The sequence below is a fragment of the Anas platyrhynchos genome, chromosome 1 (assembly GCF_047663525.1).
Source record: "Anas platyrhynchos isolate ZD024472 breed Pekin duck chromosome 1, IASCAAS_PekinDuck_T2T, whole genome shotgun sequence".
Taxonomy (NCBI): Eukaryota; Metazoa; Chordata; class Aves; order Anseriformes; family Anatidae; genus Anas; species Anas platyrhynchos.
The window spans coordinates 157609637-157624913 of NC_092587.1; the positions used below are offsets into that span (position 1 = coordinate 157609637).

The 15277-nt window shown below is 39.9% G+C and overlaps 1 protein-coding gene across 1 annotated transcript; it reads right to left on the reverse strand.

Annotated features, from left to right (window-relative positions):
- Positions 1-789: 789 nt before the first annotated feature.
- Positions 790-14736, reverse strand: SLITRK5 (SLIT and NTRK like family member 5). The gene is made up of 3 exons (XM_072032462.1): positions 14603-14736; positions 13083-13288; positions 790-12094 (listed from the first exon to the last, which is right to left on the reverse strand). The coding sequence occupies exon 3, from the start codon at positions 12084-12086 to the stop codon at positions 9213-9215; it is 2874 nt and encodes a 957-aa protein (XP_071888563.1). The 5' UTR covers positions 12087-12094; positions 13083-13288; positions 14603-14736; the 3' UTR covers positions 790-9212.
- Between the last annotated feature and the right edge of the window lie 541 nt (positions 14737-15277).

A 15277-nucleotide genomic window follows, 5' to 3' on the forward strand; every position in this document is an offset into this window, starting at 1 on the left:
GTAAAAATAAACATTTCAGACCTCATTAAAAATTATTGATGAGGTCTACATCTCTATATATCTAGATATGAATCAATACATACTGATTTACCACTGAAATTATTGTGCTGAAAACAAAAAATATGTAAGCATTGCCTATTTATAAAACATTTTTTTTTCTTGAGACAAGGTGCATTTAAAAAGGAAAAAGGATAAAGGATAAAGGAAAAAGGAAAAAGGAAAAAGGAAAAAGGAAAAAGGAAAAAGGAAAAAGGAAAAAGGAAAAAGGAAAAAGGAAAAAGGAAAAAGGAAAGGTTCGTTCTTCATTGGTGCCCAAACGTAAATACATATAACTATATTTATATATGCATATGCATATATTACAGGTCTACAATAATGATGCTACAAGTAGAATTAAAAAAAATATATAATAATAATAAACCACAACAACAACAACAATTCTACCTAAAACATAATTTCTAGTCACACTGATGAGGATTTTGCTTATGGTATTACTCCAGCTATCAGAGCTACATGGGGAAACACTCATGCCTCTTCACTGCCTCCCAGTGTTAAAATTGGGAGGGAGGGAGGGAGGGGAAGCCATTTTCTGCTTAGAAAATCAATATCTGTACAAAGAGTCTAATATTTTTTCTTTAAAAGAAAGTATACATACTTGAGAACAATAGCTTAGGTCCTTTTGCAGACTATTGTGGTCCATGCACAATATAAAATAAAAAGCAGACTACAAAACAAAGGAATTATTCTATGAATGTGGTTTGATTACAAGTAACGAATAGGGGAAAAAAAAAAAAAAGACAAGAAAACAGAAAAATAAAATGGAAAATGTTCAGCTGTTAAGTCAAATTTATACAGTTACAATGTTTTTGAAACATTAATAATATAAAATTTATAAATTTGTCAATATAGAACATTTTAAAATATTTTCCACAATGAGAACTGATAACATTGCATGTTATTTTTGGATGTAGATAAACTAAAAATATCCACCCTTAGAAAGACCAAGCATATTGTAATTGCCTTAGACAATAATCTATAGAAACACTCACTTATAAATCACTTAATTGTTTTAACTGATTGAGATGTTTAACAGATAAAGATTTGAAATTCATTTGCAACATATATTTTTCCAATCTAATGTAAGCATTTAATAACCAGTCTCAAATATTGCAGGAGGAAACAAAGACATAAGATAAACTATAAAGATTTATTTATTTTTTTAAGGGGGAGGAGGGGAAATTTTAATTTACATTAAAAAAAAATCAAATACACTGAATAGTCATATTATTTTTCCTTTGATGCACTTTTCATCATACCCAAGCAAGATTTTTATACTTGGGAGGGAAAGACTCAGCAGAATATTCATTCTTTAAAAGTGTGAAGTGTATGTCTTGAGTTATTTGATCTTAATATTGGCATTTCTTATAAATTTTTATAAATTTGAAAATTTATGACATATATATTCTTGAATTTTGATATTAATGTGAGCCATACTGTAGCCTATCAGTATTTGTTTTTGCTATATATTGCTATATATTTGCTATATATCCGATAAAATCTAACAGAATGCTCAATGTAACTATATTATAAAGTAATATATCATTGATAAGTAGTTCTATGAATTACTTTAAAAAGACACAATGTAAAACTGTTTAAAATTGTAAAATTGGATTATTAATTATTTTTTGAAAAAAAAAAAAGTCAACCTGAAATTGCATTTAAAAAGTTTAATTTTATAAATTTTAAAATAGAACTTACAATGAAAAAAAAGGTATCATATCTGAAGAGTATTGATACTGTGAACAACCCTGTTTTAATTTTATTTGAAAACAACTGCTATAGGAGTAAGAGCTTTAGTATACCTGCAAGTAAAAAACTGAGTATTTCACCTAAGATCAGCATTTACACAGGAGCAAATCTTTGCCTGCAATGATTATTTCATAATTAAACACAGTTATGCATTTATTATTTTAAAACTGAAATCAGATATCTAATATTCGTAAGGACTGTTTTCATTTTCACAGATACATTTGTCGTGTTTATTTAGCCACTTGATTGGACAAATTAATTGCTATTATTGTAATGAAATTACACCAGGTTTAAATTTCTGCCCCTCATTATGTGACACTGCTTCAAGTGTAAAAAGCAGAGTTTTAAGAAGCAGGAATATCAATTTTCCTCACTCTATATTCAAACAGTTGTAAACTTGATTTGGGCTTGATCATTTGTTTCTAGTAATACCAAATCAACATTTATATAACTATATAGTTATATAGTTATATAATATATATATATATATATCATATATATATATATAGTATATATATGATATATATAATATATAAAAGTTATTGTCTTTTATGGCTAGTGACATTTCCATAATTTTGAAAATATAGCGGTCTACCCTGTGCTTCATTCCAGGCTTAAAAGACTTCAAAAGACATATGGAAATATTCTTACATCAGATAATGTTAACTAATGAAATATAGATAGATATGTGTATGCATACATACATGTATATATATATATATACATACACTTTTGTATATATACACATACATATGTATATGCATTTATTTTTTAGTATGCAGATGGTAGAATTAAAATATTAATCTTGGTAATTAAATTGTTTTCCTTAATTAGAAAACTAGATTTTCACCTTTCAAGCTTTACTTTAAGATATCTTAACTTAGTCATTTTTAAAAAATGCAATTTTAATTAAAGCTGATATGATTTCCCTGACAACAATATTCGTCCCGTTTCCCAAACAGGAATATAAACTTTTATTTTTTTTTCTTTGTCAAGATATCGCTACAAATTTAACAGAATGGTTGAATGTATTGATAATCTAACACTCACAAAATCATATATATTTTTGAAATCATGACAATAAAATGTTTTTATTACATGATATATTAAACTAGACATTTATCTTACCCATATATCTGACTCTATCTTACCCACTGTAGGTGTATTTTTGGAAGGTCACCCCAAACAATGTCATGATATATAACAGTTAAAAATGTGTCCAAACAGAAAGAACAAAAATAAAAATCTTCTTTTAGTTTTGACATCAGCCACAGTTTTCTGCAAAACTTAAATATATTGTAAATATAAGGCTGCACAACTACAGTAAAAATGGTGATACGCTCAATGAGTGAAAACAAACAAACAAGTAAATAAACAAAACATGACATGAAAAATAATTTTTATCAAACCTAATTCAAGGTTGGAGTACCAAGCCCACAGAATTAAATAAAACATGTTGTCACTTCATTTTGTCCATTATGCGCAAGGGCTACATACGTATATGTAAATTGAACTTCCCCACATAATCAGGACATTATGGTTCTGAGATAAATTTCACAGTGATATACTATATTAATGTTCAGTTAATTTGTCAGCAGATTGGAAATAGATGTAATTCATTTTGAGGGTAAATAGTAGTAATGCAAATGTTTATGACTATTTTATTCAAATTTTTCCATTTACGAAAGAATAATGCTAAGAGAATGGCTTATTTCAGTGACATAAAGCCCAACTCACAAGAGCAAGGTAAATGTTTTGTAACTTTGACAAGTCAATGGAATCCAGTTTTATACCACTAGAAGGCAAAATATGGCCCATTAGCTATACGTTAAATAGTTAATTTGATAACCATTTGATTACAAACTTCATTACAGTTTATTTCTTTGTATATTCAGTGAATTAAATGCCTCTGGTTCCTATGACCTAAATGCATTTCTTTGTGCTTCCTAACAATGTTCTGTTCAGTGCTTTAAGAATAAAAAAATAGTCCAAAAGTGCATAGTATTTCTGAAGTGTTATCATACTACTAGGTACTCTGAAATGTAGCTAAATAATGAAATGTAAGAAAATAATATAAATTGTAAAGAGTTGTGATATATATATATATATTAGGATAGTGTTTATACATAGATGGATAAAGACAAATCCAAAAGGTAGTATTGCTTGACTGAAAGGAGATTTATATGCTTTCGTTACAGCAGAGCACATTGCAAATTTTCTTAGAAGATTTGGGAAATTATTCAAATGAACAAGTGGCTGCCTCATTCATAGTGCTGCTATTCTGTCCAAACTTCTCACACAACCACCTCACACATCTACTTCTCCACCCAGTTGTCACTCTTTGGCTTGAGGTTCTACACTCTCCAGAACAAATGGATGTTGCAGAAAGGAGGTGCAAGTTCCCTACAATCAATTAATCAATACAAGCGTTAAGACCATTTGAAGGCTGATGGCTATGGAATTGTGTCTGCCATTCTCTCTTTTCTCCCTTAATTTTTCTTCTTAATGCCAGTAGTACCAATATCATTCTCAGTTCTGCATGAGACAACCAAAGATTCTGGCACCCTTCTCTGGGGGCTGTTTTGGAGATGCTGCATTTCAGTATGCCAGTTTTTACTCACATGAAAGGCTATTCAGTATCCCCAGAGACACCAGGTAATATAAAGAGCCTTCTCTCTAAAAATGAAGAAGCTGTTATTCACCCTGTCATCAAGTCTGATCCTTCAGGATTTGCTTTAGCAGACTGCCCTGAGTGGGAACCATATGCATTAAGCAGACTCAGACTTCTAAGTTTCTGTAAGAAACACACAACACACTGGTCACATTTGAGCTCCAGCTCAAATGTGTCTAAGCAACCTCAAGAACTTGGATATTACCTTCATATTTTACAACCAACCATGATTATCTGTTAGTGACTTTTCAGATATATTTTCTTAGATGTGTTTTCTGTGGGACAGAGGCTCTTAATTAATGATATTTAAATATTATTTTTGTCATATTACTTTAATAATTATTATGTGATATGAGAAAAGGTACCACTACATCTAACATATAAAGGAAATGCTCCTAAGAAACATTACCAAAAAAAGGAAAACATTATAGAAAAAAAATGAAAATACAAGAAAACACATGAAGATGTGTTTTTCAAAAATTAAAACATAGGAAAACATTCAGAAATTAAACACTGCAGTATACAGAATCATCTGTATATGTTTTTACAAACTTAAGTGACCAATAAAATAATGGGACAAAAAAAAAAAAAAAAGTGATAGAATTTAGGCCCTAGAGGCATTATATTGGAAGCTGCATTTATGTTAGACTGTTAGAGAGAAAAAAGAATCTCACCCTTAAACTCACCATGAATATTTAGGGCATTGAATTGGCAAAATACTGAAAAGCAACAGAAAATACAAAGAATTTCTTTTATTTGATGAGCTTAAATGTTCTGTATTATCATGGTCCATGTTTTGATTCTAGTAGTAACATTGAGAAGTCTTTTCCACCTTTTTTCATCTTTTATTACAGAATTTCATGCACTTTTTGGAAAAAGAAAAAAAAAAAAAAAAAAAGTGAGGCCATATGAGTGATTCAGTAAGCTCAATATAACTCATCAAAAATAAATAAATAAATCAGTCTGGCCACCGGACTAAAATAGTCTGATATAAGCCTAAAACAGGCTAAAATAATATTTTGAATTCTTAAAATAGGGATAAATGTTTTTTTACTTCTGACACTTTTACCCCTTTGGTCAGCACTAACCATCATTCAGCTTTCAACCATCTTGTTAACAAAACAGAGACATATTCATATACAACACTTTTTCTTAAACAAACAAAACAAAACAAACAAACAAACAAACAAAAAACTTATTCTGTAATTTCAAATCTTTTGTCAACTGACATTTCCATCTACTTTTTCTTACTATAATTTTCCATAGATGGTATATCATTGTAGCCATTGAGTGGGAAATCCTGCTTCCATTAAAGTCCTCATTCACAAATAGCCCTGTCAGGTGTACTGCAGGATAATTATAGACTGAAGATACTATTTTACACTCTGCATCCTTTTTGAAGATTTGTCTTCAAGAATGCACTATCTGAAGGTAACTTAAGCATCTTTCTTTCTCCAGTAATGGAACTACTATATAGTAAAATAATATATTTTTTCTACTGAAAATGAGAAATTGAAGGAATTTAAATGAATTGTTCTGATTTTCATATAGATGCTAAGAGAAAAAAAATTCAAATCCTGTTATTAAATATATTTAGAAAATGTGGAAGCATCAGTATTACCAGCCTCAGAAATAGCAACATCAGAATGCAAGCATAAAGAGATTGCTGAGGAATAGTTATTGGCTATTTAATAATTGGCTATAAATTCAAGCAATTCCTGTTCATTTACTCATTTGTGGATGCTGCCTCTTTGTGGCAGAATGCCATGTAAAATGTACCTTTCACATTAAGAACCTAATCCTACATTTCTGTTGAATCCCATGCAAACTCCTGTTTATAAGTTTAGACCCAGAGAGAAAAAAAATACATATACACATGAAAAGCTGCACACTGTTTGCAGGAATTTCTCATTCAATTCTTACTGAGTAAGCCTTCCTTCCTCTTACTGAATGACAAAGCCAGTGAAGCTGAAAATTTCCTTACTTATACCCATTTAGCAACAGTGGGCCTTTACTGAGTTTAAATGAAAGGAGAACCAGGACAGTGGTTTCAGCAATAGTTAGAAAGGAGGTAATTCAAAATTAGGGTTCCAGAACTGCACCTCAGGTAGCAGTAGTCACATTTCTCACTAGTGTCAATGAGAAATCCGCAGGAAATAAAGAGCAGTACAGATAATAGATAAGTTATTTCTCTTGTGACAAAAGAACACTCTATCTGCACTTCAAACTGAAATAACACTCCATATAATAAACTGTCCAAGTTAAATAAAGTCCTGTGGGGGGTTTTGCTTTTTTTTTTTTTTTTTTTCTTTTGCTCTGTGTTGGTGCCACAGAGGAAAGAACACATGCCAACCAAACATATATCTTGAATTCCAAAGGACCAGCTATATAGCTTTGTTTCTGTAAAAAGTGACATACTGCACATGGATAGGAAAATCATAACAGAACAGAACCCTTTTGCAATAAGAGATGTACTAGTGATCAACTCTGCAAACAATACCAAACATGACAACCTTGTCAAGAAAGAGAAGATCCCATGTGAAATATACCCTTTTCCATATACTGAAGACCACTTTATCAAGGAAACAAAATGTAAATACAGAACTATCCTACTCAATATGTTGATGAGACATTTATTTATGTGTAGTTCTGACCCATGTTATATATGCTGGTAATGACCGTATATTGCGTTTTAAAGATAAAGAACACATTATATGATGCCTAAAAATGTTATGACTTTCTGATGAAGCATAATTGCTAGTAAAGAGAAACCAACAAATAAACAGATGATATTGGCAAGAAATTTTAAAATTCAGATACTCATCATTTCATATTCTCACATTTGAAATATTTATCAAGTGTTTATTCAGAAACTATTAAAAAATCACATGTGCTGGGATACATATGAGAGACATCAGTTGTCCCATCTTACAGTGATGCTGTGTTTATCAATATACTTGCCATTGCCTGCTGCCCAAAGGGGTAAAGATATTGTAAATAGATGTGTACAGTCCATCGTTTGATCTTCTGAAATGCCAGTAAACATGAGGGTCCATACTAAGCAATCAGAAACTGGCTACAACCACTGTCAAGTCATTGTGTTTTGGTTAACTAATGAATGAAAGAGAAAGAAAGAAAGAAAGAAAGAAAGAAAGAAAGAAAGAAAGAAAGAAAGAAAGAAAGAAAGAAAGAAAGAAAGAAAGAAAGAAAGAAAGAAAGAAAGAAAGAAAGAAAGAAAGAAAGAAAGAAAGAAAGAAAGAAAGAAAGAAAGAAAGAAAGAAAGAAAGAAAGAAAGAAAAAGGGGGAACAACAAAAAAGAGAAAGAATACTGATAAAACCAAAGCATTTTTTTTCCTGTTAAAATGAATGCCTACTACATGTCCCTCACTAGCTTGCCCCACTAGATGCCTGAGCAGGAGGTTGCTAAAACGTATATTTTAGCATAAAGAAACATCATTTTTTCCTATTGTGAACAGGTTATATGTCTTAGATTGTCTGTTAAGATTTGGTCTTAATTGGGATTATGTATAATGATTTATAAGGTTATCATGATACTGTATTGGCTTTGAGAAAAAAAAAAGGAAAAAAAAAAAAAAGCAGCTCTCAATGTAGTGCAACACTTCAGAGCATCTGCAGACTTTGGAACCCATCCTGGAAAAAAAAAAAAAAAAAAAAAAAAAAAAGTCCCAGTAGTTTTACTTGTAAGAATGATGAGTATATTAATGCTCTGCAGGGTTACACACATGATTAAAGTTTTTCATGTGCTTAAGTGCCTGCAGGATGAAGGTTTAAGCTGGGACTTCTTTCACAAGTAAAGATACTTCAGTGAGTAAGAATTTGCAGGATTTGTTCCTAAAATAGTGAAGGAAAGAGAAATGCTAATGTGCATATAAAAATAGGTGCTACAATAAAATATTTTTTTTATATTTCATCAATAAGTTATTTTCACTACCCAGTTATGGATCATATATCTCTGCACTCTTTAATGATTTGTCCACATCTACAGCGATCCTTTTAAAGATCATAATATATATATATATATTTTAATTCAAAAGTCCAGAAAGCATACAAACACATCCTTAAAAAAAGGAAACCTTGTATTAAAGTCGGGGTGTGCTAATCTCTCCATAAAAGCCATTTAAACTCACCCATGGCTAACATGGCTAAAAGGGGAAAATGTGCGCTGTACATAACCAGAAAGAAAATAAAACTAAACAATGTTGGTTTAAAAGAAAACAAAACAAAACAAAAACACTGACACACAAAACAAAACAAAACAAAACAAAACAAACAAAAAAAAAAACACAAGGACCATGACTTTTGTACTTGTAACCTGAATATGACCTGACAAGACCCTCCTGCCACCTTTCCCAAGCACACATAGACTCATGCACAATACCAGTGTTGTGCCCAGTTTACATAATAGGTGGTTTTCTACTTCCAGAGTAAAAAATAAAAAATAAAAAAAAAATAATAAAAAAATAAAGGCAGCCGAAAATGAAATAAAATAAACAGCACACTCTTTCAGAATCATTCCCAAAAGCTGAAAAATCCCGTGCCAAGGCACTTCACCCTACAATAAAATGAATTTAAGGGGAAAAAAGAGGGGGGTGAGGTGGGGCAGGGGGAGGTCAGCATTTATGTTTCTTTGTTTTGCATGTGGTTATTAAATACAAATACTCTAGAGAAGGAGCTGCTGTGGTTGGCGGGGAAAGGGGAGAAGCACTGTTTCTCAGAACTGGCTGAATGTGGTCTGTTTTTCCAGCACTTCGAGGTAGTCCGGCTCTGCGTTTAGTTTTGCTTTTAGCTCCAGGTACTCGTTCCTGTTGGGCTCTACATAGACAGTACTCGGGGGACTGTAGAGCACCGTCTCCCGGAGCCTGCCGTCCCCCGGCCCCGGGTGCAAGTACTGGTGGGGACGCCTAAGGTCATAGTTGGGGGAATAGGTGTAGGCGGCGGGGAGCTTGGGGTAGTCGGGGAGGGAGGAGCCGGCTGTGCCCAGCGTGGAGGAGGAGGAGTGTTTGTCGGGCTCCAAAATGCCCCTGTAAAAGCGATCGGCGTCTTGCACCGGGGAGAGCAGCTCCTCTCGCGGCTCGATGGTGCTCACGCTGTACGCGGGGCTGCGCCCAGGCGCATCCTCCCCGCCGGGCGCCGTCGGCGGCGGGGGCGGCGGGGGAGGCTGGGTGCCCCCCCCAGCTTGCAGGGGGTGGCTGCTGTAGGTGACCTTGAGCTCGTGGAGGTCTTTATAATCCTCGCCCGCGTTGCCCTCCCGGGAGCGGTAGATGGGATTTTTGCACATGTGGCCCAAGGGGTGCGGGATGTACTCGTAGACGTGACCGGCGGGGGTCTTCACTTTGGGCAGCACTACGCCCCCCCCGCCGCCGCCGCCGCGGTGGGGAGGGTGCTGCTGGAGGTGCGGGTGGTGGTGGTGGTGGTGGGCGCCGCTGTAGACGCTGTACTGCATGTTGAAGGAGCTCACGTCGGAGTTGTTGGCGCTGGCGTGGTCACCCTGGCCCTTCTTGCGCCGCTTCATCACTAACACGAAGAGCCCCGCCGCCACGAAGACCGACATGATGAAGACCAGCAGCAGGCTGAGGATCAGCACCGAGAGCGGCACCGAGGAGCCGCCGCCGCCGCCGCCCGCAGGCGTGGAGCCGCCCACCGCCGCCGTGCCATTGAGGCGCACGGTGGAGGAGGAGGGGGTGGTCCTGGCCGGGAGCTGGCCCGGGGACGGCGTGGGCGTGGAGACGACGATGTCCGAGTAGTCGGGGCACAGCAGCTCTGCCCGGACAGCTCGCATGTCGCTCTGGGCGAATTTCTTCGGGGACTCGCAGATCACCTGGTCCACCAGGACACCAGTGTTAAGCTGCTCCAGCCACAGCTTCATGCCTACCACGTCGCAGGTACAGTCCCAGGGGTTCTCGTGTAGGTCGATCTGCAGCAAGGATTTCAGCTGGTCCAGCACCCCGCTCACTGGCAGGTAGGAGAAGTGGTTGCTCCGCAGGCTCAGCCTGTAGAGGGAGAGACCAGAAAAAATGTTCCCAGGCAAAGATCTCAGAAGATTGTTATTCAAAAACAAGAGCTGAAGGTTGGGGACAGGTTCAAAGGTGCCCGCCTCTATCTCCCGGATGACATTATACTGCAGGAAAAGGTACTGTAGGCTTTGTAGCCCATAGAACAGCTCTGGGCTCAGCCGCTCGATCCGGTTCCCATTCAGGTACAGCCTTCGCAAATTAGTTAAATCCCCAAAAGCCCGGTCCTGAATGACCGAGATACGATTATTGCCCAGGTGCAGTAAATCCAGCCCGGTGGCATCCACAAAATCTGCCCTGCGTACCAGAGCGATGTAGTTTTCTGTCAGATACATCTTCTTAGGATTATAAGGTTTGGGCTGTAGCTCAGAAATGCTCTCAATCTTCCTCTCCTGACAATTGACATTGAGGCCCAGGTCAGAAATCTGCAAGTTGCAAGTGCAGGCAGTGGGACACTCCAAAGGCACCGGGGATTTGGTCTGGTAGGCAATGCTGGGTCCGTAGTTGCTGTATCCCAGGTCTTTGGAGGGCAGACGGGAGGTGGGTCGCACCCTCGTCTTGTTGGGTTGGCGGGTCCCTTTGGGGGGCTTCAAGGGGGATTTGTAAACAGCTGAAGAAGAAGTGGCCACAGAGTTGACTGAGGCTGGGGTAGTGTGGAAATACCCTGTGGTGCTCAATGGTGTCTGTGGTCTCATTTCGTAATCCGAGATGAGTCTCCTGGGGCAAAGCTCCTGCTTGGAAACTTCATCCAAATCTCGACCATGTAAGCGAAAAGGGGTCTCACAAACCACATCTCCCACCAGTGCAGAGTAGGAGATACTGTCTAGCCAATCCTTTAGAGCAATCAACTCACAAGAACAATTCCAGGGGTTTTCCTCCAGCTGCAGCTCCACCACTTTATCCATGTGCTGCAAAAGGCCCACATAGGGCAACAGCTTCAGCCGGTTACCCCTCAGATCCAAGTGAGTTAAGGGCACAAAACGGAAAAGGTTGTTGGGCAAACTGGAGAGGAGGTTATCATTGAGAATCAGCACCTGCAGCAAATGCAGTTTGCTGAAGGCATTAGGTTCAATGATGCTAATATAATTATAATCAACCTGTAGGTATTCCAAACTCTCTAGACCAAGGAAAGTGTCGTCTCGTAGAAGTTCCAGCTTGTTATTGTTCAAGTGTAGCCTTCTTAAGCCTCTCAGACCATGAAAGGCCCCTGTTTCAATGTCTTGTATGTCATTGCTCCCTAGATGCAAAATCGAAGCCCCCGTGTAATTAACAAATTGGTTTGGGTACAGCCTGTTCAAAAGGTTCCCAGACAACAAGAGGTGGTAGACAGGGAACCTCGGTGGACTGATCTCAAAAAGGCTGATGATCCCTCTGTTTTCACAGCTCACTGTTAGGATGCTGTCCTTCTCCTCACAAGGACACGCATTATCACAGATTTCTCCATAATACTCGATGCTTTCTGCCCACGAAAGGACTAGCGATGTTAAAGCAAACGCGATCGTCTGCAGCATCCAGATATGCATTTTTTTGTTGAGGTCCTGTTCCAAAGTTACTGTGGAGCAGCAAGCGTACATTTTATTTCCTGTAAGGGTAAGGAAAGAAAAAAGAAAGCAACATAATAGCATAACCCCGTAAAATTTAAAGCGGACACAAAGTTTGTATATATCTTCAGTGGAGTGGAGAATGGACTGGTAATCAAACAAAAAAAAAAATCCTCCTGTCACTTCTAATTCCCACACTTTTGAAAACTGAATGACATGCATTGATTAGAAGGTTGATGGGAAATTCCTAGTGAGTCAAATGCCTGCAGTGTTTAAAAAGGTGAGATCGCAGTAGGAATCATTCTAGTTCTATTCATATGTGGTACATTTCAATGTTTCATTGGATTTCTTTTTCACAACCAGCCCCATAAATATACATAAAATGGCTGTCAGTTCGGTTTCACGGTTCTAATTTAAGAGAAAAGAAGCACCATTTTACGAGGTTTCCCACCTCCCCTATTACCCAGCTCCCCCTTCCCTTCAGAACCTCCTCAGTGAACAGCGCATTAAGGTCTTTCCCTATTTTAACAGAGCCAAAGTGCTACCTTGATTTTTAACCAGTGTTGGAAAAGCCATGGTAGGAAGCCAGATAAAAATGCCCAGTGCTGAAAACAGCAGCTTAATTCAACAGAGAGGATACCGACAGTTTCTCCAAATCACCTATTTCTTAAAACTCTTTAATGTGATTATTTTTATCTATACATTTACAAAGCATGCATGCACACAGGCACACACCCATCTGCACATATGCACACACAGCCACACAGCCACAGCCACACACACACACACACACACCACAGAGGACTTTTGTGGCAGAATTATTCGGTAATGAAATTAAATACATTAGCCTCCTACTCAGTGCACTTAAAAGCTGTCGAGTGAGAGAAATTTTGTATCTTTACACAAGTAAATCATCTTGATTGGAATTGAGTTATGTACAATGTAACAGTGAAGAATATCAGGCAGAGGTCTTACACACACAGCCACACACACACACACACTCTTAGAGGAAATGTTTTAACCACTCACCCAAAATTTGTGAAAAATGTAAAGCATGCAGATCATCTTCGGAGTCTCAGCCATATCTGACATACCGCTTATTCCCAACGTTCTGCAAAACTAGCCTGGTAGAAGCGGAGAGATCTAAATAGGTCTCATGGAAATATCTCATCGCCAACACTCCAAGCATCAGAGTTACTGATTATAAGCAGCGATGGCTGTCAGTACTCTTCATCCTTTAGGGGAGAAGACACCCAGGCTGATTAAAAGCCAGTGGGGAGTGGAGGGGGAACCCTACCATTGACCTGCATCAGTGATTTAACACCCAAATTTCATCTGGTCAGAAACAAATCCCATTTCCATTCCTTCTTGCAGTCTTTCTGACTCCTTGTGGCTTTCTTCTACTTCTACTAGCCTAAAAGCAATGTGAATAAGGAAAATATATACATTGTGTGTGTTGGTAGGGGAAAGCTAATAAATCATCTGGGCTTAAATGCTAGGGGCTTGGAGCAGGCTTGCATTTTCTATTGCCCACCTCAGAGCTTCTATCCTCATGCCACAACTCTGGTTTGGAGGAACGCATCCTAAAAACCGTCAAGTCTCAGCACTGCAAGACATCTCCTGTGGCATCAGGTTCAAGGCTGCAAATTTGGCACTTGCAGCAAAGGCAGTCATGCAGCAAGAAATCGGAAGTCTCGGCAAATCTCTCTAATTCTGACCAGACGTCAACTGGATCGGAATTACTCAAACCAAAAGGCTTCACTGCAAAAAGGCAGCAAAAATTTTACTCAAAGGCATGTCTCTAGCATATTCTTTCTCAGCTCGATCAGATCCATTCATTAACTGACAGATCTTCGGAGGGAAAAAAAAGAAAAAGCTATTGAAAACCTGCTCGGTCAGTGTTAAACTCCCAGGCATTTTACAACTTTAATTCAATTATGGTTAGCAAAGGAGGCAAATACAATCTTCCCTCCCGCCTCCTTTCTCCCTTTCTCTGAAAAAAAAAAAAAAAAAAAAAAAAAGGGGGGGGTGGGGTGGGGTGGGGTGGGGGGATGGGAGGTAGAGAAAATAAAGTTGTAGCTGGCTATATGCAAGGTTGCAATCCCGCCCTGGAAACCCCTGTGTGATGACTGCATGCTGCTGTTCGCCAGCTCCCTACAGAGGTTCATACTGGGAGAGGGGGAGGGGGGGAAAGGGGCTGCATGGGGATTTTTCTCGTGTGTGTGTGTGTGCTTTTTCCCCCAAAGAGTTCATCCCTCAGATTACCGCACTGCATATCCGGCTCGAAGCAGCAGCTTTCAGTACCGCCGACAGCAGCAGCAAGCAAGCGGCCCCAGCCGGACACTGCCACCCAGCCGAGCAGCACCCAGAATTGGGAGAAATGGCTGGGGGTGGGGGAAGGGGGGCGGAGGAGGGGCGGGGGGGGGGTAGAAACAGAAAGGAAAGACCCGGCGGGAAGGGGCGGGGGGGTGCGTTGGAGGGGGGGTGGAAGGGGGAGAAGGAAGAGAGGAAGAAAAGAGAGCGCGAGAAAAGTCAACCCTGGTACTTACTTCTCCCGAAATCCCCAGGGCCCAAGCATGGTGGCAGCACATGAAGGCGCCCGTTCGGTGCGCGGGGGCGGTGGCGGCGGCGGAGGACGAGGAAGCCGAGGAGGATTTTTTGCGGCCGGGGAAGGCTTCGGTGAGAAACGCACACAAACAGCACCCCGCGGCCGGGCGGCGCCGAGGCACTGGCGTTCACACAGGGGCGCGCGCACACACGCGCACACACACACGCGTGCACACACACACACACACACACACACACACGCGTGCACACACACTCACGCACAGACACGCTGCACGCGCGGGTGGGCTCGTGCCCGGGCAGCCGCGGCGGCGCGCCCGCCCGCGCCCGCGCGCTCCGGCGCGCGCCCGCGCGGGGCGGGCGGGGGCGGCCGGCGGAGAGCAGCGGGAGGGGAAAATTAGGGAAAGGATGGAGGGGGGTATGGGGGGGGGGGAAAGGCGGGGCGGCGTCGGGTGGGGGCTGCGCGGGGACAGGGTTGCGGGGCGCCGCGGGGAGGAGGAGAGAGGAGGCGGGGGGGGGGAGGGGAGGAGGGAGGGGGACACGGGGGGAAGGATGAGGCCCGGGGATGGAGGGGGAAACGGGGGAGGGGAATGGGGGGGCAAGGAAGGGGGTCTCCCCAGCTGAGAGCGCGGTGGGCGCTCAGCGCCGCGCACGCCGCC